At 44.9% G+C, this 27,960-nt stretch overlaps 1 protein-coding gene across 3 annotated transcripts; it reads left to right on the plus strand.

Moving 5' to 3' along the window:
• On the plus strand, window positions 1-27,752 carry Acsm5 (acyl-CoA synthetase medium chain family member 5). Of its 3 annotated transcripts, XR_006145270.1 has the most exons (15): window positions 1-122; window positions 2,249-2,466; window positions 4,814-5,024; window positions 5,359-5,566; window positions 6,544-6,687; window positions 7,821-7,974; window positions 8,574-8,653; window positions 10,880-11,003; window positions 12,102-12,182; window positions 12,274-12,375; window positions 14,823-14,950; window positions 15,045-15,144; window positions 17,664-17,783; window positions 18,202-18,451; window positions 27,742-27,752. XR_006145270.1 is itself a non-coding variant. In XM_042666648.1 (14 exons), exons 2-14 carry the CDS (start codon window positions 2,266-2,268, stop codon window positions 18,283-18,285), a joined length of 1,737 nt encoding a protein of 578 aa, XP_042522582.1. In that variant the 5' UTR covers window positions 1-120; window positions 2,247-2,265; the 3' UTR covers window positions 18,286-18,789. The 3 variants fall into 3 exon arrangements, 2 of the variants coding, with proteins under 2 accessions (XP_042522582.1, XP_042522583.1); XM_042666648.1 differs by lacking the exon at window positions 27,742-27,752 and having other exon boundaries at window positions 1-120; window positions 2,247-2,466; window positions 18,202-18,789; XM_042666649.1 differs by lacking the exons at window positions 6,544-6,687; window positions 7,821-7,974; window positions 8,574-8,653; ... (6 more) ...; window positions 18,202-18,451; window positions 27,742-27,752 and having other exon boundaries at window positions 5,359-5,570.
• The last annotated feature ends 208 nt before the right edge of the window (window positions 27,753-27,960 follow it).

Consider the following 27,960-nt stretch of genomic DNA (forward strand, 5'->3'; position numbering starts at 1 on the left):
TTCCCTCTGAGAGCTGGAATCAACAGCTTCCCCTCCTCAGTGTCCTGAGAAAACCTAGACAACTCTTGTGCTGAAGCGGAAGACAGATGCCTTTTTACATTTCCTGGCTTTAAGAACAAGGTAAGGGGGGGGGGGGGGGGTTGGTAAAATCTTTCAGTGGCAGGTGCCGCTGATTAGGAGGGCATGAAATGGTCCTGGGAGACAAAGAGAAAAACTGCGGGGGAATCTAGTTAACGGATGTCAAGAGATCCAGGCGTGGGAGGGCAAGGAAAAGGCTCGAGCAGAGTTTGTGGGCCATGAGGAGGAGAGAGAGGAATTGGGGGAGGGAGATCACAGCCTCAGCCAGGGCCTAGACATGCCTGGGAGATGAAACACAGAAGCCACTTCCCCCTGCCATAGGCCTTCCTGTGTCTATTAGCAAACTGGAGAAAATAGCATTGGCAACATGGAGAAGTCATATAGCTTTAATGAAATCATGTTGCTACAGTGCTTTCCACGTGTTGTTACCCAGTAACCCTTCACAAAGACAGGAGTTGTGATGTTTTTGGGTTTTTTCTTGTGGCAAGACTTTATCATCACCATTGCATTTATTATTGTTGTTATTGTTACTGTTATAGAGAATTTGGCCAAGGGAGCTCTACTTAGGGGCAGCTCTTAGATCACTACTCTTGAACTTGATAGACATGTAGGATCATGTAAAGCGTCTCATGTTCTGCACAAATTCTGCTTCCCGTCCCTAGGTCACAACTCTGAGCAGCAAGATACCAAATCAGCGATAGGTCCAACTTGACACAGGATCCTAAAAGACTCATCTTGTTTCAAGGACTTAGTGCAAAACAACAACAACAGCAAAAAAAAAAAAAAACAGTGCCTAGTTGTTTCTTCAATCATTTCTTTTCCTACAGAATCCATGTTGAAATGATAGTGCTATTTGCATACTGGTTAAATAAGATGTGTTGTTATCATTAAAGTCAGTCATTGCTTCTTGTTTGTTTTTTCTTTTCTGCATGAAGATGTGAGAAAATTCTAAGCTGCATATACAGCTCACATTTTGATTGCACAGGTCAGGGATACCCAAGGACTTCATCCCTGTTTCACCAGGACAGTTCAGAATTCACCAAAAATGTTAGAGAAAATCATTTAGCAGACAGAATTTTGAGTGTTGTGAACAGACACAAGTGATGTGTTGGAGGTGGCAGATATTTAATTACCCTGATCCTATCACAACACATCACTACAAGTGCCACTACCTCCCCACCCCCAGAAATATAGGCAATTCCCATGGGTTAGTTAAAGTTTCAAATAAGTATGTTACTTTACTTTTCTTGAAATGATTAACATGCCTTCTACTCACAGGAGATCATAAAAATCAAATTGAAATGACAAGATTCTCAGAAAAAAAAATAATCCAGTCTGCTGAAAATGCTTACCTAACTAGGTCTACTGTCCACTGACATGGATTTTCTTCACTGAGACTTGTTGTATGCCTGTGGCAATGGCACGAGACAGGCCTGCCCCCCACAGCAGGTGCACTCAATCCCACATCGTTGCCTTGCCCCCCTTCAAATTCAACCCCCTTTCCTTTAAAAAAAAAGTTACAGCGTAAGTTATGGGTTTCACCATGATATTTATACATATGCATATCATGTACTTTGGCTACATTCACTCTTTCTATATTACTTTTTCTTTAACCTGACTTTTCTCCCCCTACTTTTTAATCATTTTAGCAGGTTTCATTATGGTAGGTAGATGACAGATAGATAGATAGATAGATAGATAGATAGATAGATAGATAGATAGATAGATAGATATTTGTACCATATTCATTTCTCATTATTCTCTCTTTTCCTCCCTTCCAGTTTCTCCCACAACCCTTGCCCTATAGCAATCATATTCAATTTTTTTTTCTTTTCTTTTCTTTGTTTTTGTTTTGTTTTGAGTGAGAACAGGACTCAAACTCACAACTGACACTTTTATTCACTGGCTGGCATTCTACCATCTATGCCCTGCTTCCGACCCCTGAAATGTATTTTTTTAATTCTTTAAAATGTAACAAGAAAATTAGTGATGCTGGAGGGATTATCTTCCAAGGATGGGTACCTTGGCAGGGAGAGTTGGGAGAGCTGGACCTCAGTGCCACCAGGCAGAGCTGAGTCCATAGGGGCTCCGGCCACCTTGGGGGTTCTTCCCAATCCCCCAAAACCCAGCCTTCAGGACAACGGTCTCTCTTCTCTCTTTGGTGACAGTCAACAGGCAGCGAACACCATGAAGCTGTGGTTGAAAGGCCTGGCCCTGCGGGCACTGAGGAGCCCCTGGGGTGTCTGTGGGGTTCATGGGCAGCCCCCACCTCCACCTGCCCCTGAGATTACGGCCACCTGGGAGGCCATCAACCTTGGGAGGCAGCCTGTGCCTGAGTACTTCAACTTTGCACATGATGTGCTGGATGTGTGGAGTCGGCTGGAAAAGGTAAAGTTGAGCCTGCCTACTTGGGCGTCACAGAGAGACTCGAGACTATAGACAACTTATATGGCTGGGTGCTGGTGGCTCGCACCTGTAAATCCTGGCCACTCAGAAGGCTTGAGATCTGAGGATCACAGTTTGAAGCCAGCCTGGGCAGTAAAGTTCGTGAGACTCTTATTTCCAATTAACCACCAATAAACTGGAAGTGGAGCTGTGGTTTGTGTAGTAGAGTGCTAGCTTGAGAGAGAGAAAAAAAAACTCAGGGACTGCACACCTAAGCCCTGAGTTGAAGCCCTATGACTGATATCAGAAAAAAAAGACAACATTTGAGCATTTTTACTGGAGAACTTTGCATGTTAGCATTAAAGACTGGTGGAGGCGTGGCTAGGATCTAGTGCTAGGCGGCATGCATATCTTGCGGGATTGTGAGGTGTCTCTTATCCTGAGCCCCAACCTCACCACAAAATATGAAGCCCTCTCTTCATTCCCTCTCAACCCATCCCCTTAAATGCAGGGGAAAAAATTTGTTTTTTGCTGCTATCCTGTCTGCACTACTTTAGTGGTGCTCATGTACTTCACTTCTAAACAAGGAGGGAGCAGAGCCCCGAGTAAAGCTTCACAGGTCACAGTGGATAAACAGGTTGGCACTGAACAAACTAAGTCTGATTTTTCTATGTCTCTGTGTGGTTTTTTCCCCTCCTTTATCTATGCCTGCTGTGTGCGTGCATGTGTGTTGTATCCATGTGACATGATAGTCCTCTTTTGTTGATAATAAGGGAATGCGAAGTCCTATTTCAAATGCACTTAATGATGTCAAACTGATGATAAAGTTGTTTAAAAAGTTGTCTACTATTGCCAGAAGCTACAGTAATAACCTACAAAGCCAATGAAGCCCGTGTGAAGAGGAAGAAGACTTAAAGCAGCCTTGACAATGTACATTGGTCCCAAGTGTCCTAGATCTCAGATGCTGGGTGATCCAACATCTGTCTGCCATGTGGAACTGTGAGAGACGGGTGGAAGTGTGTGAGATGTAGAATCAGGATGCTTCTTTTTGCCATACAAGGGGACCTTTTCTTTTTCTTTTCTTTTTTTTTTTCTTTTGTTTTGCAGCAGTAAGAACAGAAGCCAAGGACTCATATGTACTAGACCAGCTCCAAAGGAAAAGTTAGTGCCAGCAAGATGTTCCACTGAGCTGAGCCTTGGAGTCTCCCTGTGTAGACTAAGCCTCCCAAGTGATGGAATTACAGGCATGAACCACCACAGTAGGCCTAAGGAACATTTTTCAGAAAACTTCTCCTCATCAGCAAAAAATGATGGGTTAAAGATTATCACCCTTTTTTTTTCTGCTTCAAAAAAGCAACAATGACAGCAACAACCCCGTAAAAGTTATGAGTAGTTTTGTTAATTTTGTTGTTGTTGCTGCTGCTGTTTGTAGAACTCTGGAAACTACCCAGAGGCTGCAGTAACCTAGAAAGTGTTTAATTAGCATTACTGGTAGGATCTCAGTAAGTACAAAGAGCTTGGTGACATGTTAACATCTTTGGTTCCAGTGCCCAGTTCCCAGATACCCCACAGCCTTGGGAAACAGTACCCCCTCATTCATTCCCACTGAAGCTGGTGGCCACAGAGGGAACACAATGGAGCCTTTGCAAAGCCTTATTTTCAAGCAGTTATGGTTTGACTGTGACCCCATTTATAAGTTATATGGATGTGGCCTAACTCAGAACTTAATCAGGAAGTAACCAAATGGCCCCAGTCATTTCCCTAAGGGCTGTGTGTGCCAATACTAGGGCTTGAACTCAGGGCCTGAGTGCTGGCCCTTAGCTGTTTGGCTCAAGTTTGGAGCTCTACCACTTGGGCCACAGTCCCGCTTCCAGCTTTTTGGTGGTTAGTTGGGACGTAAGAGTCTCACAGACTTGTCTGCCAGAGCTGGCTTTGAACTGTGATCCTCAGATCTCAGCCTCCTGAGTATCTAGGATGACAGGCGCGAGCTACCAGCAACCCAGCCAGAAACCATTTTAAGTCATTGTTTTAACTTTGTGGCTACATGAGCTGCTGGATTAGACAAACAACATACAAACAGTGACATGTAAAAACAGACTTACGTTTGTTTAAGGGACCTGAAGGAGGATATGCAGGAAACTAATAAAATTACTAGTCGCTTAGGCAAGTCAGATGAAGAGTCAGGGCATCACTCTTTATCAATCTCATTTTCTTTATCAATCTCATTTTCAAACACTATGAATTTACACCAGCATATTAACTATTGTGAAAAACAGTATTTTAAAAATCAGCAAGCAAAAAATCCTCCACAAGTGGCTTCTATTTCTTTTCTGCCTACCCCTCTGTCTAGGCTGGGCACCGGCCCTCGAACCCAGCTTTCTGGTGGGTAGGTGGCACGGGAAAGGAGATCAAGTGGAGCTTTGAAGAGCTGGGCAAACAATCCAGGAAGGCAGCCAATGTCCTGGAGAGCGCGTGCGGCCTACAGTCTGGGGACAGAATGATGGTCGTACTACCACGGCTTCCGGAGTGGTGGCTGGTCACCGTGGCTTGTATGCGGGCAGGTCAGTGAGTCGGGGCTGGAGTTCCTAGTTAGGGAGCTTTGCGATTTCCATGAGGTTCAGAGGACCAAGCGAAGTGAATCCTGGATGCCATTTTCGCTTCATCCCTTGTGCCCAGAACTTACAAGGTTGGTTGTACCTCAGGGGCCCATCAGTGATGTAATAGACAGAACTAGACCCCAGGGCATTAGGATGAAATGAAACAGAGCCTAATGTGTGTACATTCTTCCCATGTATTTTCTCAATTCCGTGAGCAATGCATCTTTCAGACCTAGCTGTCCAGCTCTCTCCAGCTCACGCTCAGATCTGATGTCTGCCCTTTCTGCATTCACCTCAGGCATCATCATGATCCCAGGTATCTCCCAGCTGACAGAGAAGGACCTCAGGTACCGACTGCAGGCATCCAGGGCCAAGTCCATCATCACCAGTGATGCCCTGGTTCCACAGGTTGATGCCATCTGCCATGACTGCCCCTCCCTCCAAACCAAGCTACTGGTGTCGGACAACAGCCATCCAGGTTGGATGAACTTCAGGGAACTCCTGCAGTGAGTTGAAGTTCTCCAGGACAATCATAACAAGAAGGAAGTCAGGGCCTTTTCCCCTTTAGGGAACAAGCCATGCAATGCATTTTGGGTTGCCCTATGGGGGAAAATGGTAATGGGAGAGTAATACTCACTGTGGGAGCTAGGCTGGCCTGGGGTCCCCAAGACTCCTCCATGCTCACAGTCACTCATTCATTCAAGATGGGATGTGTCACTCTCTTCTGGGTGCCCCACTGGTCTCTATAATGGTGACATTTGTTATATGTTTTGTTTTGTTGTCAGTCCTGGGGCTTGAACTCTGGGCCTGGGCCCTGGCCTTGAGCTTCTTTTGTCCAAGGCTAGTGCTCTACCATGTGAGCCACAACTCCACTTCTGCCTTTTTCTGAATAGTTCACCGGAGAGATGAATCTCACAGACTTTCCTGTCTAAGCTGGCTTCAAACCACAATCCTCAGATCTCAGCTACCTGAGTAGCTAAGAATTATAGGCATGAGTCACCGGCACCCAGCTTGTTATTATGGCTATTAACCAGGCTATGTGAGATAACCTATAGAAGGCATTTAATACATAGTAGGAACTCTTCCCAATGGCATCTTAGGCATGCTATTTGTTGAAATTGTAGGAGCTTTGCTGTTAAAATACTACTGGTTGGCCAGGCGCCGGTGGCTCACGCCTGTCATCCTAGCTACTCAGGAGTCTGAGGTCTGAGCATCGCAGTTCAAAGCCAGCTCAAGCAGGAAAAGCTGTGAAACTCTTATCTCCAATGAACCACCAGAAAACCGGAAGTGGCGCTGTAGCTCAAGTGATAGAGCGCTCGCCTTGAACTGAAGAGCTGAGGGACAGTGCTGAGGCCCAGAGTTCAAGCCCCACGACCAACAAAAGAAAAAAGAATACTACTGGTAGTATTCACTGGTTTGGCTGTTAAGAGTTGTTACCAGCTTAGTTGTTGCTTTTGTTTTGTTTTGTTTCTGCATTTTCCAGAAAGGCATCTTCAAAGCACAACTGTGTGAGGACCAAGAGCCAAGATCCCCTGTCCATTTACTTCACCAGTGGAACTACAGGGAACCCCAAGATGGTGGAGCATTCCCACAGCAGCTATGGTCTGGGTTTTGTGGCCAGTGGAAGGTACTGGGGACACTTGTCTAGGAGAGAGACAAACTTGGAGTAGAGCAGTAAAGAAGGAATAAACTACCAGGCACTAGTGGCTCACATGCCTATAATCCTAGCTATTCAGGAGGCTGAGATCTGAGGATCACAGTTCAAAGCCAGACAGGACAGGAAAGTCTATGAGACTGTTATCTCCAGTTGACCACTAGAAAACTGGAAATGGAGCTGTGTCTCAAAATGGTAGAGCACTAGCCTTGAATGAAAAAAATCAGGGACAGCACAGTACCCAGACCCTAAGTTCAAGCCCCATGTCTGAGAAGGAATGAACTTATGGGATAGAAAGATAGATGATAGATAGATAGATAGATAGATAGATAGATAGATAGATAGATAGATAGATAGATAGAGAGATAGATAGATAGATAGATATTCTAGAATCATGCTGAGTGACAAAAACCAATCCCACAAAGCTAAGCACTATGTGTAACCATTTATACATTGTTGTTGTTGTTACTATAAATTTTATCTACTTTTTATTACCTTTGAATAATTACACAAAATGGTTTCAAGTCTACATATCAATTAATGAGTACAATGCATCCTGATCAATGTCACCCCTCCCATCATCCTCCCTCCCCCCACCCCCATCTTTTCCAACCCTACCTACACTGTCAAGTTGTCTGCTTCCAGTTTCACACGTGGACCTTGATTACAGTGACCATTCACCCACCTTCCCTCTCTCCATTTCTCTGTTCCTCCTCCATGTAAACCATTCTTAAGTGCATCATCCAGTATCTTTTCATTACTATCGTCATTGTCCTACAACCAGCGCTGCCGTTATCTCTTGAACTTTAGGGGGAAAGAAAATCTTCCCAAACAGAAATGACACAATAACTCTCTAGCTCCCTCTCCATTTCCCTTGAGTGAAAAAGCTAAAGGCCCTAAGTTCAAGCCCCAGGGCCAACAACAACAAAAGCTTTAAACCCTATAATCAATAAATACCTTGGAGAGTAGTTGAGTTGATAGGTCTTGTGTCATTTAGGCAGGCATTAAGGGAGTACTCCATGTGGTCAGAGTTGAAGGTAAGGGGCACCGACAATATGATCCTTCTTAAAGTTAGAGGTGTTCTTTTCTCTCATTTTTTGGGGCAGGCACTGGGTAGCCTTGACTGAATCATCAATCTTCTGGAACACAACTGACACTGGTTGGGTGAAGGCAGCCTGGACTTACTTCTCTGCCTGGTCCAATGGATCTTGTATTTTTGTTCATGAGCTTCCTCGAGTGGATACCAAACTTATCCTGAATGTAAGAGACTAAAACGCCTCTCCCAGGTTGGGTGTGAATGAGATGAATGATGCAGAGGCTCCAAGGCTGCAGGAGAAAAGGCCTAGATTGGTAATCCTTAGCTCCTCCATACTTATACCAACCCAAAAGGCACCAGAGCTTCCCATAATCTAGTTCCTGCCTCAAATCTGAGGTGTAGCTTTCACAGTCAATTGTTCATCAACTTTTGGCCAGAGTTCCAGTCCTTCATGGGTACACTCATCAAGAGGACAGCTTGAGTGTCCTCACAATATGGCCACTTGTCTCCTCCCAGCGTGAGTAGAGCAAGAGAGGGAGAAAAGTCAAGAGTCATCGTCTCCATCTAACCTAATCTCACAAACGAGAGCATCACCTCCACCCCACACTATGATACAGGAACTAACCATGGTGCAGTGAGGGAATGGACCCCCACAAGGGCACTAATGTACCAGGAGATGGAGGTCACTGGACGCCATCTTGGAGGCTGAATACCATCTATGCATTGTCTTCCACTTCCCTCCTTTGAAAATGGACTCAGTTCACACTATTTCCATGAAATCCCATCCCAAAGACTCTAAGTAAAGTTCTTTTGTTGTCTGTAGACTCTCTCCAGGTTCCCAATAACCTCACTCTGCTGTGTCCCTACCCTCTTCCGGCTGCTGGTGCAGGAGGACCTGACCAGGTACCACTCATCCATTTTGTGCTTTGAGGGCCCATGTGTGTGAATGTGTGCTCTGGGATCCCACATGCAGACCCACTCTCTAACTACAACTTGATCTCTCTGCCTCTCTGCTTCTGTCTGTGTGTGCGGGCTTGCGCGAGCATGCATACATACATGCGCATGGGTGTACACACACCAGTCCTAGGGCTTGAACTCAGGGTCTAAGCTCTGTTCCTGAGCTTCTTTTGCTCAAGGCTAGTGCTCTACCACTTAAGCTGTATCCCCACTTCTGGCTTCTTTTGGTGATTAATTGGCATAAGAATCTCACGGACTTTCCTGCCTGAGTTGGTGTTAAACCATGATCTTCAGATCTCAGCCTCTTGAGTAGCTAGGATAACAGGCATGAGCCATTGGCACCTGGTTTGTCTCTGTATTCTTATGCTTTTCTTTCTCTGCCCAGCTCTCTCCGTCTTTATGTCTGTCTGTCTGGTGTCTCCTACACATGCACACAAAAGCATACATATACTTGTAGACACCCCTCAAAGATAGTTTTCAGGCCCCTAAGAATTCACACTTCACTTTAATTGCATAGATTTGACTTAAGGCCATCTGCAGTGTCAACACTGAAGTGGGCATTCTCCCTGCCACACACCCCTGGGCTAGCCCCACAAAAATGTGATGATTGCATCTATGCAATTGTGAAATGAGAAACTATGGGATTGCAACTAGCCAGTTACAAAAGGGAATTCATCACCCCTTGGACTAACAAGCCTGGCACAACAGATGTGCCATCTCCTACCTCAGACTAACCTGAGCCAGCCAATCTCTGTGTGCTTGCCTCTGGGGATGAATGAGAAGGTGATGTCACATTGGATGACTTACCTCTATGAGCCAAAGTCTTCTGTTAGCTGCGCAGGTACTGGAATGATTGTCAACATGGCTCAGGAGTCTATGGACCCTAAACTAGGCCCTTTTCTGTCCTTTCCCAAAGCATAGGGAAGTTGTCCTCATACGCCTCATCTTTTCTAAGCTGTCTTTGACCATGGAGTGCCTTTTTTAAAAGAGGGACTTCTTACATGACTCAAGGGATTAAATTACTCTGTAGGGAGAAATTCCATTCATCCCCCTTCCTGTAACCATCTCTGAATAATTCGTTCAATGGTACTTGTCCATACGGTAACTCAGCCCAACCAATTTGATCCCAAGGTACAGAAAAAAATGATTAAAAGTAAATTTGCACTCACTGATTTTTTTTTTCTTTTACACCTTGAATAATTTGTCACCCCCAAAGTTCAACAAAATAATTTGAATAGCTTGTCGAGACAACACAGTTTTACTGCTTATTTAATATCTTTAGGAATTTTGTTGGACAATTTATTAGAATTGGAAATTCTTTTTTATGATCTTTTATTGTAAAAATACTGTACAGAGGAGTTGCAGCTACATGAGTAAGGTAGTGAGTGCATTTCCTATGGAGCATTGTTACCTCCTCCTTTGTTTTTCCCCTACCTTCTCTTCCCTTCCCACCTCCCTAGCTCCTCCCTCCCCCCCCCCCAAGTTGTAAAGTTTGTTTGCAACGTAGTGTCTTGTATATCTCATTGTTACAATGGGTCAACCTGTATCCTTATTTATTTCCCTTCCCCTCCCCAAATTAGAAAAATGTATATACAAGATACAGGGCACCAGAATCAAATACAGTGAAACACAGGTTATACCTTTGGAAAAGAACATACAAAAGAAACAAACAAAAGAAATCACATAGTACATTTTAAATACATTAAAAACAATAACAAGAAAGAAAAAAAACTGCTTGTGTCCCTATCTTGGGGTTCATTTCACTTAACATCATCTTATATGGAAATTCTTAGAGGGCTAATCAAATTATCTCAAATTTTTAAATCTTCTTTTTCAATCCGATCTCCACAAATTTATAATCAGTCAGTCAGTTTGCAGATAAATTATTTTGGATCAATTGACCTGGAACTTACCAGGCCAGGCCAAAACCTACTACATGAGGTTCAATTTTATTTCAAACTCAGACAGGACTGGTTCTTTTTAACAAACCATCTGGTCTGCCCCTAAGGATCATGCCTGCGAAGTCAGAGGAGGAGGAGCCCAGGGCAGACTGGGAAGCAGGAAGTGCACTCTCTGCTGCTGTCTGGAGCGTCTGGACCCAGGCAGCAGCAGTACAGAGCGAGTAGGGTTGGGGCCCTATCTCAGGTGCTCTTGTCTTCTCCTCTGAGAAAGGTATCAGTTCCCCAGCCTGAGGCACTGTGTGACGGGAGGAGAGGCCCTCAACCCTGATGTGAGGGAACGGTGGAAGAGCCAGACCGGCCTGGAGCTGCATGAAGGCTATGGGCAGTCAGAAACTGTGAGTGCTGTGTCCAGGGACACTACACTTGAGCCCTCCGCCCTGCAGAGAGAGTCATTGCCCACCCTACCCTATCCCCTGCTGGCGCCTCTGGCCTTTCAGACTTCCCAGTCCCTGACACCTGTGAAGGATCTCCCTGCCCCAAAGGGGAAATGCTCATCATGAAACTCCACCAGTCTTTCTTCCTTTTGGCTTAAAAGTAGTTTAGCAGCCAGGCACCAGGCTCACACCTGTAATCCTGAGATCTGAGGATCATGGTTCAAAGCCAGCCTGGGTAGGAAAGTTCATGAGAGTCTTATCTCTAATTAGCTACCAGAAAACCAGGAGGGGTGCTATGGCTCACATGGTAGAGTGCTAGCCTTGAGCACAAAACTCTGGAACAGTGCCCAGGCCTGGAGTTCAAGCCCTATGACCCCCCCCCCCCACCACCACCATCACACACACACAAAGTAGTTCAGTAATTTCACAATCACATTATGACGAGCAAAGCAGCTCTCTTGGCTAAAGAGGCTGTTTTCCTCTACCAGAACAGCACAGATTTATTCCTAGTAGAACCTCAAATCTTAAGCAGTGTCCCTTATAGCTATCTGAGCAGAGATGTGGGGATCAACTACGTCTTTTGGCTTAGCGATATGTTCTGCTGATGGTGTATAAGTCTCCATTAGTGTACTAACACATGTTTACTGACTGTAGGAAGCAGAGAAGAAGCAAGGTAAAGAAGGAGGAAGGAAAGAAGGAAGGAAGGAAGGAAGGAAGGAAGGGAGAGAGGGAGGGAGGGAGGGAGGACGGAAGGAAGGAAAGAAGGAAGAGAGGGAGGGAGGGAGGAAGAAAGGGAGGGAGGGAGGAAAGGAGGGAGGGAAGGAAGGAGGGAAGGAGAACAAGGGGAAGTAGAAAAAGAAGAGAATAAAAAAATAAAGAATGAAAAAGAATAGAAAAAAAAGAGAATGAGGAAGAAAGAAAAGAAGAAGAAAGCCATTAGAAAGGAAGAGAGGGGAGTAAAGAGAAGAAAGCATCCAATGGCAAGTGAGGGAAAGGAGTGGACCAGGAAAGCAGCTACAAGGAAGAGGCTTCTCCTAATGGGTACTTGTTTTTCTCCAGGTTGTAATCTGTGCCAACCAAAAAGACATGATGATCAAGACCGGATCCATGGGGAAAGCATTTCCACCTTATGATGTGCAGGTAGGAGGCTGTGGGTGTCGTTGTGGGTACCACTGTGAGTGAGCACAGCATGGCTAGTGGCTCCAACGTCATCCTGTGATCTGTTCGTCAGATTGTGGACGATCAGGGCAATGTCCTGCCTCCTGGAGAACAGGGGAATGTTGCTGTGCGCATCAAACCCACCCGGCCATTCTGTTTCTTCCATCGCTATGTGGTAAGTGGCAGAGCGTGGGTGGTTCCACAGGCCTTCCTACATGCCAAGTCTTGGCATGCAAAGTCTATGTGAGTAGCCTATGCAGTGGCTGCATGAGGTTGGTTAGTGCTATTATTGGTAAGGTGCTATTATTGATCAATGATTAGCAACCGTTACTAATGCTTTCACGCTACCTCTGTCTCATTAAACCAGAATTTAAGGTGATGCAGGTTTACTCCTCAAGTAAGAAACGCTGATTTGTAGAAATTCTGCATCATATGTGTTCTAAGCTATCGTCTGCCACACTATGGGAAATAGCAGATAAAAACCAGCCCATTTGGATTTGGAATGATGTATTTTAGCAGAGAACTAATCTTTTGTTTTATTTTATTTAAATTCACAAACACTGTAACAAAACCTATGAGAACCCCACCACCACCACCATCAACAACACAGAAATCACACTCAGCAAGAATACTGTTAAAAATTTTTAGTTTATTTAGCCAGGTGCTGGTGGCTCGTGCTAGAATCCTAACTACTCAGAAGACTGAGATCTCAGAATTCCTGTTCAAAGCCAGCTAAAGCAGGAAAGCCCATGAGACTCTTATCTCCAATTAACCACCAAAAAGCTGCAAGTGGAACTGTGGTTCAAGTGGTAGAGTGCTAGCCTTGAACAAAAAAAAAGCTTAAGGGCAAGGCCCATGCCCTGAGTTCAAGCCCCATGACCAGCACCAAACATAAATAAATAAATGTATTTCCTTCTAATAAGATAAGCAATAATTGACATAATTCTAGGTATATAGCATAACTCATGGAACTTGCATCAGACCTCCTTGGGGGTCTGATTATTCCAAAAAGCTGGTACTAAAGTAATTTGTGAAGTTATTTTCTGGACAAGAATATGTGCTGACATCACCCTTCTCCCTTTCTATCACCAGTATCAAGAGAAAAACATCAGATCACTGTGTGAAGATTATGGGATGTAGGAAAGTTAATAGAGCCATCTGTGGAAGATGATTGGTCAGGAGATGTGATAAACTCGTACCGTTCCCCGCCCCCCTCCCCTGACAATAAGTAGGCATGTTTCACATTCACATCGGGGCATTTCCAAAACAGCTGAAACCTCTCCTGCCAATTAAATTAATCTACCCACGCCAACTTTATATCCAATGTAAGATTTCATGTCTTCTCTTAGAGAAGTGAACTATCAAACAAATGCATGGATGTGGACTGCAGCATTCTTTGTAGACAGATCAGAAAGACAGACTTTTTGTGCTTTATAGAGCAGGTGCCTCCCCCAAGTTTTCCATTCTTTCCAATTATCCATGTTCTTAGTCTTTTGTTTCTTGTTCATATACATTTTTGGAATCGATGTGGCCAGTTCCACAAGAACTTTTTGTTTTCACATTTCAATTGGAGCTCTACTGCATCTATAAATCAACTCAGACAGAATCAACCTTCTTAGTCATCCTCTTTTTCCATTTATTTTTATATTTGTTAATATTCTAAGAGTGACATGTCAGTTTTCTGGGAACATAGCTTACAGATTTTGTGTTAGATATACTACCAGGCACTAAGAGCTTACCTTTTCTTTTTACTTTTGTTTGTTCCTCTGAATGTATTTTTTTAATGGAAAGACGATTTCCCCCACTAAATCACACCCCTGCTAAATGCATAGGTCAACAATTTTTGACAAATGTATACACCACCATTAAAAGAGAGAACATTGCTATCACCCCACCTCCAAGAGATCTCTGTACCCCCTGGTAGCCAACTCTACTACCACAGACCCCCCCACAAACAAATTGATCAAATTTTCCCACTATCTGTTGATTGCTTTCTTCCAAAAACAACTTCATGTAAATGGAACATAAATACCCACTTTCCCATGCATGGGCTTGGCAGTCATCTGGATAGGGGCACCTTTAAATTTATTTATCTTTCATTGTTATTAGAAAGGTACAGAGTAGTTACCATTACGTAAAGTCAGGTAATCGATACATTTCTTTTTGGACAATGTCACCCCTTCTCTCGCTCTTTCCCCATCTTTAATTTTTTTAGCCTCACAGTTTGACCTTTGGGTTGTTTTTTTTTTTGTTTTGTTTTCATTTTTCCTCTATTCCTTGCCTGCCACCAATGGGCCTTTCAGTACCCCTCAATTTCTACCTTCTGAGGTCAGTGCCTTCTTTTTATCCGGAGCCAATGCCCCCCACATGACCCCCTTTCCCATTCAGCCTTCCTTCCTAGGAGCCCTTCTAAGGATGGGCGTGGGTGGCCACCCTGATTCCTTCTGTCATTTCCTTTCTAATTAAGCACAAATGTACAAGACTGTGGCTGCCTGTTCAGCCGGGAAGACAGAGAAGACATCGTGTTGAAGCCTCTCCAGCCTCCTGTATGACACTCCCTAGGCAGTGACCGGCCCACAGCTGTTCCCAGCTGTTCCTTCTCAGGCTTTCTGTGTCTTTCAGGACAATCCTGAGAAGACAGCTGCGTCAGAACAAGGAGACTTTTACATCACAGGGGACCGAGCCTTCATGGACAAGGATGGCTACTTTTGGTTCTTGGGGAGGAGTGACGATGTGATCAACTCCTCAAGGTCAAGACCTCGAGCTCTTCTTCCCTTTGAAGTTCTCAGGAGGACAGGAGAGGGGGAAGAAAGCCACCTGAAAGAATCTGGTTTTCTTTTCCAGCTACCGGATCGGGCCCGTCGAGGTAGAGAGTGTCCTTGCTGAGCACCCAGCTGTCCTGGAGTGTGCTGTGGTCAGCAGCCCAGACCCCATCCGGGGAGAGGTAACCAGTCCAGCCCAGGGCTATGCCTATTAGCAACCAACAGATCCTATAGGAAGCTCCAGAATCCCCGTATATCTCCCTCTTCTCCAGTGCTACCAAGTTGGACTGCCACAGTGAACACACATTTCTTTTCGTTACACTCTATTCGCCTGCCTTGCAAGGTATGAATGTTCTCTAGAGGCACGTAATGGACAAATAACCAACTTTAAATGATCCTCATGAGGCTGCCCAATGGGTAGGAGATCTCAGTGACAGACACAGATACAGATATAGATACAGAAGCAGATGCAGATGCAGATACAGACACAGATGCAGATATAAATGAAGTACAGATACAGATATAGATACAGACATGGATGCAGATACAGATGCAGATGCAGACGCAGATGCTCTGCCATACACTCTGTCCAGTCAAAGTCCTTGCTAACTTGCAGGGGAGATATAAGGAGCTCACTAGTCATGGTCACTCATGGTTCTAACTGAGGAGGGATAGTTAACCCGAGGGAATTGCCAACTATGTAAATCTACCCCGCCCCCTTATGAAATGACCTGGAAATGCCAGGGAAAAAAGGGACCAAATGTAACACGTCGAGTTTTTATAGGAGATATTTCAGCAGAGGAGACACAAGAGGAAGTTCTACTTCTAGAGAGACCTCTACATTTTTCTCTGGCTGTACATACAACATAATCCAAAAACATGAAGTTGTTATCTTGTGGAAGTTAGGGCCACATACATTTTGTATGCATAGATTCTCAGAATCTGGTCCCCGGGCTGTTCTTAGCTGTACCAGCCTACATTGTAGGTTGGTAGACTGAAGTCAGAGCTACTGAATCAGACCAGATTATGAGGGTGCACACTAAACTCTTATCCAGCAGCCCCTTGTGGAGGGGGGTTTTACTCTGGTAAAAATTGAGTGAACTATGATAGAACAAGGTGGTGTGATGCTCATCTGTGTGTTAGAGAAATCACACCGGGGGAAGTGCAACTGAATTAACCAGAGTTGGAGCCATGACCACCTGCACTCTGCTTAAAGCAGACAGCCTGTCACATAATGAGTACTCAATAAACATCTGGGGATTTTCACAGTCAAGGAAGAGCTTCTTGAAAACTAGATTCGTGTGAACACAAACTCACAGTGAGATAGTGACCCTCCCACTTCTAAAAAGTACACAAGGACAGTGAACTACACCTGAACAAGATCTTGTGGGCAAGTTTTACTGTCAGCATGAACCAACAACCAAACAAGCCCCTTGTGTGTTGGTGCTACTGGGGGTTGAACTCAGATTACTAGATTACTAGACCCATAAGTGCTCTATCACTTGAACCATGCCCCCAATCCTTTCAACTTGAGTTGGCTTTTTCAGATAGGGTCTCCTACTCACTAGCCTCAAAACAAGATTCTCCTTCTTCCACCTCCTATGGAGCTTGAATAACAAATCAACCCCTGGCTTGCCTTTGAAATACAAGTCTTGCTAACTTTGTCCAAATTGGCCTCAAACAGTGATCCTCCTTTTCCCACCTCAGAAGCTGGTATTGTAGGTTTGTACCTCCATGCTGACTTTTGATATCTATCAGAAGGTATCTTCTGTTGAGAATGAGTCTAGGACTCTTCTTCCAAGGCAGGGGGTAGCCTGCAAAAGGAGCATAGGCAGAAAAAGGTGCAGAATGTCCCTAGGATGCCTAGGACAGAAGAAAGCCACTCTATGCTTGCTAACTGCAAACATTACTTTAAAAGACCCAGCTGCCTTCAGAAGTGGTGGTGTTGTCCTCAATCTTGTCTCTCTGAACCCATATCCAATCTGGAAAAAACAGAAGGAAATGGTCAGCGGAGTGTATGAATCTCCTTTCTCCAACGTGCTTGCTTGTTAAGACAAACAACTTTGACTTCCTCCCCCCCCCAAAAAAAGTGACAGAACAAGTATAGGGAATAGAGTGGGAAATAGGTCAGGCTCTTAAATCATTCCATTAAAAAGCCAATGTTTTGCCAGGTACCAGTGGCTCATACCCATAATCCTAGCTACTCAGGAGGCTGAGATATGAGGATCATAATTCAAATCAACCCCAAGCAGGAAAGTCTGCAAGATTCTTGTGTCCAATTAATTATCGAAAGAAGCCAAAAGTGGAGATGTGGCTTAAGTGGTAGAGTACTAGCCTTGAGCACAAAGGCTCCGGGTCAGCACTCAAGCCCAGAGCTCAAGCCCCACAACTGGCATGTGCGCGTGTGCGTGTGCGTGCACGTGCGCACACACACACACACACACACACACCTCATATACAGAGAGAAAGAGAGAGACAGAGAGAGGGAGAAAGAGAGAGAGGCTAATGTTTCCAGTTGTTGGTCCTGGACAGACAAGAGAAAAATAATGTTGTCCACTTCATCGATTAGACCCAAGGACCTGGTAGATGATCATGACAGAGTGGTAGATAGATGTGAACACTTACTCACTGAGCTAGCTAAAAGGAAAATAAATGCATGGCTACCAAAGGTTTGAGCCTTTCTGGGCTTTTCTCTCTGCAGGTGGTGAAGGCGTTTATAGTCCTTACTCCTGCCTATAGCTCACACGAACCAGAGGCGCTGACAAGGGAACTCCAGGAGCATGTGAAAAAGACAACTGCCCCATACAAATACCCCAGGAAGGTAAACATCTGGAATTCTGGGACATAGAACCTGAGGAAAACAGTTGGGTACATGCTACCTACGCCCTCCTAAAGGGCCAGGCTCTGTGCCAGATCCTGGGGAGATGGAGACCCACACCAACCCTACCCACTCCATTGTTGCTTAAGTCTTCTGTTTCTTCACCAGGCTTTCCCCATAGCTCATTTTGTTCTGACTGTTAGAAGCGACAGAGAGTTGATGGGCAAAGGTAGTTGGACCACATGCTCCAGGCTCTGGCTGTCTTGATTTATTTTTTTGTCTTCTCTTATGGAAAACCCTAGAATCATGGAAGCTGTCCAATTAAGTGGACCAAGGTAGTGAGTCTGTCAAGACCGAAGGGAGGAAAAAGTCTTTCTGGGAAATGATGGTTTCTAAGTGTTTTTGCTTTTGTGGTCATTAGGTGGAGTTTATTTCAGAACTGCCCAAGACAGTTTCTGGAAAGATCCAAAGGGGTAAACTGAGAAACCAAGAATGGGGGAGATGAAGAACAACCCTAGGAAGGCTCCATCATGCCCTGAAGAGTCTAAGAGGAGGAGCCCACAGACATCGCTTCCAAATTCACATCTCCAGAGTCACAGGATGACCCTGGAAAGTTCTGGAAGAGCATGGTGGACCCAGGGCACACAGACAACTGCAGTCTAGAAAATGCTGTCTAGAAGTGTCCTCAATGTCTTCCTTTGGGTTCTATTAAGAGCTTTCAGCTGTTTCTAAGAAAAACAAGACACCATAACCCTGGTGCCCCTTACTAGCACTGGACGATTCAAAGCTTGACTCCTGGGAATGAAATCATTGGGTTATACCATCCAGGCTGTAAAATTGGCAATATTCTTTAGCTTAGACATCCCCTCTCTGAAAATCACCTCAACAGAAATGATTCAAACTGTAAAAATTGGCGCACAAAAACATTCACTGCATTAGCCAGGTGTTGGTGGCTCATGCCTATAATCCTAGCTACTCAGGAGGCTGAGATCTGAGGATCAGGGTTCGAAGCCAGCCCAGGCAGGAAAGTCCATGAGCCTCTAATCTCCAATTAATCACAGAAACAGCCATATGGTGCTGTGGTTCAAGTGGCAGAGTGCTAGCCTTGAGCAAAAGAGCTGAAAAACAGCACCCAGGCCCAGAGTTCAAGCTCAGGACTAGAAAAAAAATTCACTGCAGCATTGTTTAAATTTCTTTTTAAAAAATCAATGTCAACACAATAAGAAAAAGACTAACCAAGTGAACTAACTCAATAGCCTACATATTATACAGCTATAAAAATGTGTAAGGGAAGTTTATCATGTCTTAGAATTTTTTTTAAAAAAGCTATTTTTATGCTCAAAAACTAGTATGAAATGATTTGCACAGAACTGTGAAAAAATAAAGGAAAAGATGTAGTTGGAAAAACAACAGAAAGGAAACACACTAAATTATTAGTAGTAATGTTCCTGGGAATTGAGGAAGGAAGAAATACCAGGAGATCAATTTTCAGTTATTCTGATCAAAGCACAATTTACGCATGCATGGAAATACCACAGCGAAACTTTCTTGTACAATTAAAATATACTAATTAATAAAAAGGAAAAGTTATCTGAAAGAAAGAATCTTCCAAAACCACACTCTCTACTTTGTGATTGTCTCTCCATTCCTGGACCCATACTTCATCCTCAGAAGCTGGTGGGTTGTGAATTAAGCTGAAAGGACACAAAGACCTAGAGCCAGGTCTCAGGCCTTGAAACTAAAAGGCAAGGCTCAAGATGTCTGAGAAGAGCCAGGTAGAAGCTAACAGAAACCCAAAGCAACCCAGTACACTACCCAACCACCAGCACCAACCCTCACTTTCTAGTGAACATGTGTTGAGTGGCTACTTGGGATTGGGTCTACTAAGCAAAACCAACCCAGTCCCCACCTGTATGAGTTCTGGGGGAGGGGCTGCAGTGACCTGGAATCACCAGCCAGGGGGCCCCAGCAACAAAGGTTTGTTTCCTCAGAGTTCCAGAGGCTTGAGTCTGTGTAGTCAAGGTGTTGGCAGGTTGGTTCCATTCTCAAGTCTCCCTTACACTGCAAATGGCTGTCTCCTTCTGTTGTCTTCACGCCAGCTCTTTCCTTTTTATCTTTAAGGACACCTGTCTTGTGCTGATGAGTTAAGGCCCACCCTCAGGACCTTCAACTCAACCACCTTTTTAAAGACTCACTCTGCGAATGCAGCCACATTCTGAGTGTGTTATACCCAAGTCCCAGAGACCTTCTGATGACCACCGAGAGACCAGGCAACCCGAATTGCAAAATGCAAGGTTTATTTAACAAGCCAAGGCTCTGGCCTCGTCCTGTACCCCCAGAAACAGCAGAGGAAGGGAGGGGGTCCCCGAGCAACAATATAGCTGGGCTTATAAAGGCAAAAACCACAAAATTACAGCAATGCTATGGTTTAGGGACAAGTTCGATTCTAATTGGTCAGGGACCAGGTGTCTGCTTGACCATTGAGGCTGACATCTCCTGTGGTTAATCTTCTGCTGACTGGGTCTCCAAACCATCCTGTTCTGGGGTGTTCTGCAATCTTTAAATAACAGTTCCCAAAATTTTTGGACAGACATGTTATTGTTTAACTCATTTTTGCAACCTTTGCAGCATTAACTCAGAACAAGAATTAGGGATTGGCACAAGTTAACTGTTAGAAGCTGTCACAAAACGGCTTTAGTTTGGTTCTTACACTGAGGTCTTGGAATCCAACACTTCAACAAATGACTGGGCACTGGTAGCTCACGCCTGTAATCCTAGCTACTCAAGAGGCTGAGATTTCAGGATTGCAGGTCAAAGCCAGCCCAGGGAAGGAAAGCCTGGGAGACTCTGACCTACAATTGACCACCAAAAGGCTGGACGTGGAGATGTGGTACAAGTAGCAACCTTGAAAAAAAAACAAAATCAAAAAACTAAGATATAGCACTCAGGTCCTGAGTTCACGGACCAGCACTGGCACACACACACACGCGCACACACACACACACACACACACACACACACGCACACACACACCTCCAACATAAACATTTGGTTTATGGTGAGGGTGTGACACAATTACTACCATAATTAACCCAGTAGAGAGATTAAGGATATTATTCATCACAGAATACAAGAAAATGGAAATGAGTGTGATAAATGCCACAAAGGAAAGATTGTGGGGGTCTGAGAGGATCTTGGGGTGTCAGGGAAGATGTCTCTATAAGAAGTCTCTGGTAAGCTTGGGTTGAAGGGAAGTGGGCTTAGCTGAAAGAGAGGGGTGTATTGTCTGGATTCGGGAGGTGACAGGACAGACCAGTCTCAGAACAGCTCACCCTCTGACAACACCAGCCAAGGCCATGCGCATGCTCTGTATCTGGGCCCTCAACTTCACACATAGGTCCTCAAAGCTGGAATTCATGCTGCTAGGGACTCACCCAGAATCCAACCGGGGCTGCGCGCAGGGTGGCTGCGCGCTCCCCTTCTCCCAAATAACCCGGGATGGCCCCGCTGGTAAATGCTGCCCACCCATAAACAGAATGTTTAAACATTCCTTTAGGAAAATCACATCTACCAAAGCAATGTGGTGGTGGCTGTTTTTCTTTTTCTTTATACACTTCAGCTTTCTAGCCTTCATTTGGGCTGGGCAAATTCTCTTTTTCTATTTTTAAAGGTTAGACTTAGGTTTTGATGCTTTGTCTAAAGAGCCAACAGCAGGGGACGCCAGAGGGAATGGAGTGGGATGCAGGTGAGCTCGAATGAATGGAGCTAGATTCCTGAGTCATCCCCAAAAGAGAGAGATGGGGAGGAGGAAGAGGAGGGGGAGGAAGAGGGGGAAGAGAAAGAGGGAAAGGGAGAGGGAAGGGAAGGGAGGACGGGGAAGGAGGGAGGGAGAGGATGGATTAGAGAGTCAGAGATTCCCTCCTATTTTGCCTTGTTTCCTGGAAGCCAGCAGCTTGGAATAGAAGAGGGGGGTGGAGGTAGGGGGGAGGTGGGGGGGGCAGGGGGAGTGTTATGTGTCCTCATGGGGTCACCCTGGGTATATGGTGTCTCTGGATTCCCCCCTGATCCTTCTCCAAGAAGAAGGTGCTCCTATTTGGCTACTTGATGGTTGAAGACAGACATTTCCTGAATGGGTAAGGCTCCATAGCTTGTCTTCTGGAGCTTGTTCTAGAAGAAGCCCCAGACCAAGTGGGTCTGGTTATCCTCTTCTGTATTTCTGAGAAGACAAATGATTTCTCCCTGAGCCTCCTTCCATTGTGCAACCTTGAAATCACTCAACAAGCCAGCGTGAGCCTTGGGCCTGCACCCACCTGTCACCAGATGGAGGTGAGGTTTAGTGATGGTCCCCTTTACAAATAGGAACTCTTCACTTGGGGTCCTTGACTTTGATCTCAGAATGAGAATTTCTGGACAAATCACCGTGATAAGAAAACTTGGCGGAGCTTTATTAAATAAACAAGCAGGCAAGCAGACAAACAGACGAAAAGCAGACAAACACTCAGAAGGGTAAGGGAACACTCTAGCAGAGTGTGGGTGGTTGGTCTCACAGGGAGGGGAGAGAGAGAGCGCGCGCTCCTTGGGCTGTTGGAGCATTTATAGGGTAAAGGCAGGGGGATCCGGCTTCAAAGTTGGGTAAAGATAGTTAGTTAGGTGCTTTGTCTTTGCTGGAGTCACACCTGGTGTTACTGTCTGAGTTTGCAGATAAGAATACACCGTGCCACAAAACATCCTTATCCTTGAGATAAGTAGAGGTAGCTTAAGTTTGGGGACCCATGGTTTTCTTTCCCCTTGGGAATGCATACATGCTGTCAGACAAGTGTTCATTCTCGGAGTGAGGAACACATCCCTCAGGATGCAATGTATCCTCTTGTCTTTCTTTAAAGTCAAGCGGGCACTCCTATGTTTCTAAATACCATATTTCTGAGTTGTCTTCACCAGGCCTCATTTTCCTCAGGTTATCCTGTTTCATTTTCCCCTAAATGACTTTGTTCCCTTAAATCTTAAGGGGAAGTGCATGAAGGGATATCCTCTGTATTTGCTGTAAGTTTTCCCATTCCTCATTTTCCCTAGTCTATCCGGGCTTCACACCCATGTGTGAGTCAGGATCCCTCCGACACTCTCCTATTTGAAACTATTCATGTCAGCGATTGAGGGCAGGCAAGGTGTCAGGCACTTGTTTTAAATCTTCACTCATTTACTCTTAAAATAAACAACTTGGGTTTGAGTTGTTAAGTTTAAAAGAAAAAAAAAATACTTTGGACTAGGTCAAAGTTGAACTAGCGTCTCTGTGCATAAACATTTGAGCTTAGCAGGGATTTGAGGTGAAGAACTGAGAATTATATGCACCCATTTTGCAGTCACTAACTGCTGACTTCGCTTCTGTAACTTGCTTTTGCTAACGTTAAAGTATAAAGATAGGTCTGTGTCAACAAACTCTAAAGAATGTAACCACCGTGATAGATAATGCTGACCTCAAGCCCCAGACATTCCCAGAGTCTGGAACAATGGCTAACACATATTCCGGATCTTCCTCCGGGAACTGGACCCCGAGATAATGACCACCTATGAGAATTCCCCTAACCCTTATCATCCAAAGCAACCAGCCCCCTTGAGTCACCCCGCGCCAATCATTTTACAAAGAGTGTTACAAAATTTCCCGCGTGGCATAGTGATTTGCTGTGAGTGTCTACTGGGGCCCTGCCCCTACCTTAAAATGTATAAAAGGTGCTGTAACCCTTTGTTCAGGGCCTCTTGCTAACACCCCTACAACGGTGTGCATGAGGTCCGTGCTCGCGAGTTCGTTAATAAACGACTCTTTGCCACTTGCGTTGTCCAAGGTCTCTGGTGGTCTACAGGGGGCTCCAAGACTCTGGGTACTACAGAGGCTTGGGGGGGTTGTTTTGCTTTGTTTTTTTGCTATATGTGGTGGGGGCTCATGTGTTAGTCCTGGGGTTTGAACTCAGAGCCTAGGTGCTGTCCCTGAGCTCTTTTTTTTTTTTTTTAACCAAAAGCTAGTACTATATCACTCAAGCCACCACTCCACTTTTAACTTTTTGGTAGTTAATTGAAGAGTCTCACAGACTTTTCTTCCCCAGGCTGGCTTCAAACCTGGATTCTCAGATCTCAGGCCCCTGAATAGCTAGGTTTATAGGTGTGAGCCACAGGCCCCGACTTATTTGGTTTTTGTTGTGTTGTTTTTCTTGAGTTTTTTGTTTGGTTTGTTTGGTTTTTTACTGTTGGGAATCAAACTCAAGGCCTCATGCATGCTAGGCAAGTGTTGTGTAGCTAGCTACAACCCAGCCCTGAGGTTAGTGGTTTGGAGAACATCATATAGAGCTATTATAGGCATCTTTGTGATGGTGTTTTTACACATAGCATCAAGTTCAATGCTCACCGGAAGAAGAGGTATCTTAGAATCTTCTGCCACGTTCTAGATGAGGAGGCTGGGGATAAGGAAAGAAACTCCTCAGAGCACATAGCTCAATAGCAGGAAAGCCAAAGTCAAACTATAGATGGAGGAAAAAAAGAATAAACAACTGTGGGGGAGGAAAAGAAAAGCCTAAAGATGGATGGTTGAAAAGTGGTTGTTGTGGCTCACATATACTAATGGGGAGAAGGAAAGGAGAAAAAATGTCAAGTAAATAAAAAAGCAAGAGGAACAAAAATACCTAAAACATATATGCAAAAAAAAAATAAGATCAAAAAGACAAAGGCAAAAAGAAAAGGTAACTTATTTGCTCTCAGGAGACATTTATTCATATATGCTCTCTCTCCCTCTCCCTCCTCCCTCCCTCGCCCCCCCCACCTCTAAATCTTAACTGGTTCTTCTAGTTTGGAGCCCAGGCTGGTTCACAGGCATATCAACTTAAATTCTAATTATAGAGAGTGTAAATGAACTCCACAGTTCCCAACAACTACCCACTTCTCATGTGTCCCCCTCGCAGGATCTTGTCCACTCTCAGTCTATTGTTATGTATGCGGGTGCCTTTCTGTTCCCAGTTTAGAAACTACTGTGCTGTGCTCTGAATCTGCTGGCACCCCTCTGGCTTGTGTCATTGTGTGTGTGTGTGTGTGTGTGTGTGTGTGTGCTGGCACTGGGGCTTGAATTCAGGGCCTGAGCAACATCTCCCTGAGCTTCTGTGCTCTACCACTAGAGCCACAGCACTATTTTCTCAGTGATGGGAGATAAGACTTTCCTGCCCCAGGCTGGCTTCAACCTGGATCCTCAGATCTCAGCCTCCTGAGTAATGAGGATCACAGGTGTGAGCTGGGCTGTGCCGTTTAGATTCACACCACAGAGACTTTCCGAAAGGAGCTGTGACCAGTAGTAAAATCCTGCCCTACTCAGGGGTCTCTTTCTTGTCTATTGGGGGCAGGGTGGGGGACGGGGGCTTTGAAGGAGTTGCTGTGGTTTTCTCTGTTCCCATCATGGACTTTGACTGACTGGGGCAGAGATCTCTGCCACATGCAGCTCTTCTCACTCAGCTCTGTCTCTACCACTTTCAAAGCCTAAGGGGTCCACTCCACTCAGACTGTGCGCTGGGGCCCACGTGTGCCCACCACCACAGCCATACGCGACTCACCAGGTACGCATGCAAGCTGGTGGATGCACTAACTGGAGTACAAATAGCTAATCAGGGAGGTGAGTCGCCTTAGAAGAGCCCGTGCAGTGGGGAAAGAAAGAGAAGCATCCTAGAATATTGGTAGGGAGGGAAAAGGGTATATTATGAAAAGTTTAACTATACTGATTCTTCGGATACATGAATCAAGTGACCATTTCTATTCACTTGTGTCTTCTTTCATGTCTTTCATTAGTTTATAGCTTTTGCTATAGTTAAATGTATTCCTAATTTATCTGATTTTTTAGCATAATTTCATGGTTATGAGAGGTTATCATTTCATAAGTCAGGTAAGGAGTGTGTTTGTTTTTTGGACAATGTTACCCCTTCCTTCATTTCCTCTCAGTTCCGCCCTCCCATTACTGCCCACAAGTTACACAGTTCGTGTTCTATGTAGTGTATACTGAATAGCATGATTGTATTTGTTCACCCCTACTCCCTCCCTTTCCGCACCCCCCACTGACTTCCTTAAAAAGAAAAAAACAAACAAACAAACTCCAACAGCATCAACAACAACAAAAAATAACATGTTTCCATTTCCTGGAATTCATTTTGGTATGATTTTAGTTTTTAACTATTATGTATGGGAATACATTCCTGGATCTCTCTTTTTTTGATAGCTAATTGTATGTAGAAACGCTACTGATTTTTATAGGTTAGTTTTGCATCCTGCAGCTACAGTTTACTAAATTTGTCTTATCAGTTTTAACAGGAGTATGTGTGTGTATGTGTGTGTGTCTGTCTGTCTGTATGTATGTGTGGATGTGTGTTGAAGTCTTTAAGGTTTTCCATAAAAGCAATCAAGTCACCTGGAAGCAAAGCTAATTTACTTTAGACACCTTTTATTGTTCTCTCTCTCTCCCCCTCCCCCCCCCCCCAGTCTCTTACTAGGATTTCCACTCCTCTGTTGAGCAGGAGCCATGAGAATAGGCATCTTTGTTTCCGTCCTAGAGAAGAAGTTTTCCCAGCTTGTTTGCTTCGGGCCATGTCATCTGGTGGGTTTTCGTACTTCTCACTGAAGATGAGTCTTCAAATTCTCCTTCAGGTGATTGATTCGTGTGTCTCCAATTCTTCAGTGCTAGCTTGCTTGTGCCTCATTAATTGTCTTTGGTGGTGTCCACTTAGCCTGATTCTTGGTTATTTGTGCAGCCTTGCACTGATGTCTGTGCATTCGACAGAACTAGTACAAACTGATTTTTTTTTCTGGTTAAGGTCATCCGTTAGATCTGCTTTGAGACCCACTTGGGGATCACTGTTGATAAACCTGTGGCCAGGGGCTCCAAGTGGGGTGAGTCCTATCTGGTTCCTAAGACCAAAGCCAGGATGGAAGGGGCAGGGGGTGGGGGTGGGATAAAGGCCCACTTGGAGGCACACAGAGCTCAGGTCTGTTCCCTCATTTGCAGATGCATGCACCTTCTTCTAGGTCACTGGGAAGGAATTTTTGTCTAGGGATTGACATAATCTGAGTCTGACAGGGGTTGGAACCAAGTTGAGGGGTTGTTGCTTCTATGCCTAAGGCAGTGGCCTGTCAGTGGCACCAGGTCTCCTTATGGGCTCCTGGCCAGGCAGCTCTTTCTCCCCACAGGTGACAGGGAGTCAAGCTGAGATTCAAGGCTGTTCCAGTTCCCTTGTGCAACCAAGGCTGTCAACTCTTTCCTGAGGACTCTTGATGGCTATTTCTCTCAGCTTGTCCCTAACTAAGCAGAATGTTCCTCCCAGACTAACCATAGTTTGGGAGTTGAGTTTCAGCGGTGCCTTTATAATCTCCAGTGCAACTGAGTTTTGTGACTGTGTCTTCGAGTCACAAATAAGCCAGTCTCCCAGCAATTCCCTGCGCAGGAAGGCTTTGTTCTGGAGCTGGGAGGGAAATCCAGGAGCCTTTCAGAATCTACCACGGTGCTGAGGTTGACATCCCCGCCATAGGAATTAAGACAGGTAACCTCTGTTTGGAGGGGTGAGGGTCTATGTATAGCTATGACTAATGCAGCCCTGTGGCTAAGATAGACTGGAGGTGAGTTTAAGGGTCTGTGATTGAAACCAAGAAGGATAGGCCTTGTTTCCTAAAGTACTCATGGGTGGGACAGCCCGATCCTCTTGGGGAAGGGGATCTGGCTCTTTCTAGATCTGGAATCTGGGTCATAGGTAAGAAATCTGGCCTTGGAGTAAAGGATCATTTTCTCAGAACAACCCTTCCACAGGGCACTGGTGGCTCACACCTGTAATCCTAACTACTCAGGAGGCTGAGATCTGAGGATAGTGGTCCACAACCAACCCGGGCAAGAAACTCCATGCGATTCCTATCTCCTCTTTCCAATTAAACACCAAAAAAAGTCAAAGTGGAGCTGTGGCTCAAGTGGTAGAACACTAGCCTTGAGTAAAAAAGCTCAAAAACAGCACCAAGGCCCTGAGTTCAAGCCCCACAACCAAGACATACACACACACACATACACACACACACACACACACACACACACACCAAAATAACAAACAAAAACTCTAATGTCTTAGGATCTCTGGCTTTCATAAACTCCTCTTGAATACCAAGATTTCCACAAAAGATT

Source organism: Dipodomys spectabilis, unplaced genomic scaffold, assembly GCF_019054845.1.
Source record: "Dipodomys spectabilis isolate Male_0828 unplaced genomic scaffold, ASM1905484v1 ptg000366l, whole genome shotgun sequence".
Lineage (NCBI taxonomy): Eukaryota > Metazoa > Chordata > Mammalia > Rodentia > Heteromyidae > Dipodomys > Dipodomys spectabilis.

Bases quoted from the DNA above. Each gene is read 5' to 3' on its own strand.
- Acsm5 (XM_042666648.1), top strand. From the start codon at position 2,266: ATGAAGCTGTGGTTGAAAGGCCTGGCCCTGCGGGCACTGAGGAGCCCC. The intron at 5,025-5,358 runs GTCAGTGAGTCG...CATTCACCTCAG, and splicing joins CGTGGCTTGTATGCGGGCAG to GCATCATCATGATCCCAGGT. The intron at 6,688-7,820 runs GTACTGGGGACA...TTTTTGGGGCAG, and splicing joins GGTTTTGTGGCCAGTGGAAG to GCACTGGGTAGCCTTGACTG.